Source organism: Carlito syrichta, unplaced genomic scaffold (assembly GCF_000164805.1).
Source record: "Carlito syrichta isolate Samal-C Ts95f unplaced genomic scaffold, Tarsius_syrichta-2.0.1 Scaffold298013, whole genome shotgun sequence".
In the NCBI taxonomy this organism is placed as follows: Eukaryota; Metazoa; Chordata; class Mammalia; order Primates; family Tarsiidae; genus Carlito; species Carlito syrichta.
Window position 1 is genome coordinate 8428 of NW_007242109.1, and position 994 is coordinate 9421.

General features: G+C 56.5%; 1 protein-coding gene across 1 annotated transcript in view; it reads right to left on the reverse strand.

Annotated features, from left to right (window-relative positions):
• Nucleotides 1–994, reverse strand: part of SLC1A5 (solute carrier family 1 member 5) — a 7895-nt gene that overhangs the window by 1181 nt on the left and 5720 nt on the right. Inside the window, exons 4-5 of the mRNA XM_021710720.1 lie at nucleotides 814–994; nucleotides 585–719 (exon numbers count right to left, since the gene is read on the reverse strand). Coding sequence (XP_021566395.1) covers nucleotides 585–719; nucleotides 814–994 — 316 coding nt within the window. The remainder of the gene's footprint in view (nucleotides 1–584; nucleotides 720–813) is intronic.

Sequence of the window (994 nt, forward strand, 5' to 3'; positions counted from 1 at the left end):
GGTCTCACCAAGTTGCCCAGGTGGGTCTCGAACCCGCGGACTCAGGCAATCCACTCACCTTGGCTTCCCAAAGCGCTGGGATTACAGGCTGAGCCACTGAGCCTGGCCAACTTTTTTATTTTTATAGACATGGGGTCTTACTATGTTGGACAGACTGGTCTCAAACAATTTTTCTGCCTCAGCCTCCCAAAGTGCTGGGCTTACAGGCATAAGCCACGTGTCTGGCCAGTCACCTAACCTTTAAGGAGAGACTATTCTATTCTTCCCATTTTACAGATGGGGAAACTGAGACCCAGGGAGATTAAGTACTTCCCAAAGTCATAACAGTGAATGGTGGCGCTGGGATATGAACCCAAGTCATCCTGCCTAAAGAAGAGTCAGCTCTCTGAACCACTTGGGTCACTACCTTTCTGGTAATCCTCCTAGAACCCCAAAGAAGCTCCCTTTTTGCCTTCCCTCCGTCTCTGGAACGCTCAGAGCCCCACCCCCTTCCTCTACTCTTCTGCCCGGAGGCCTCAGTGACGCTGTCATCTCCCTTCCCAGGAGTACCCCTTGGCCCCCCTCAATCCCCAGCCCACACTCACACTAGCCAGTCCACGGCCAGGATCAAGGAGATATTGGTGACCGGGAGGTTGACTGCTTCGAGGATGATGGCCAGAGTGAGGACACCTCCGGCGGGAATGCCCGCTGCCCCCACGCTGGACGCTGTGGCGGTGACCCTGGGGAGGGGAAAGAAGCTCAGGCAAATGCCTGTTTAGAAGGCGGGGGTCAGGTGGGCCCGAGAGGTCCCACCCGCAGCCACCTGGCACTCACAGGATGGTGACGATCTTCACGAAGTCCAGGGGTTGCCGGTTGAGCTGGGCAATGAACACCGCGGCCACGCACTGGAAGAGCGCCGCGCCATCCATGTTGACAGTGGCGCCGATGGGCAGGATGAAGCGGCTGATGTGCTTGGTCACGCCATTATTCTCCTCCACGCACTTCATCATCAGCG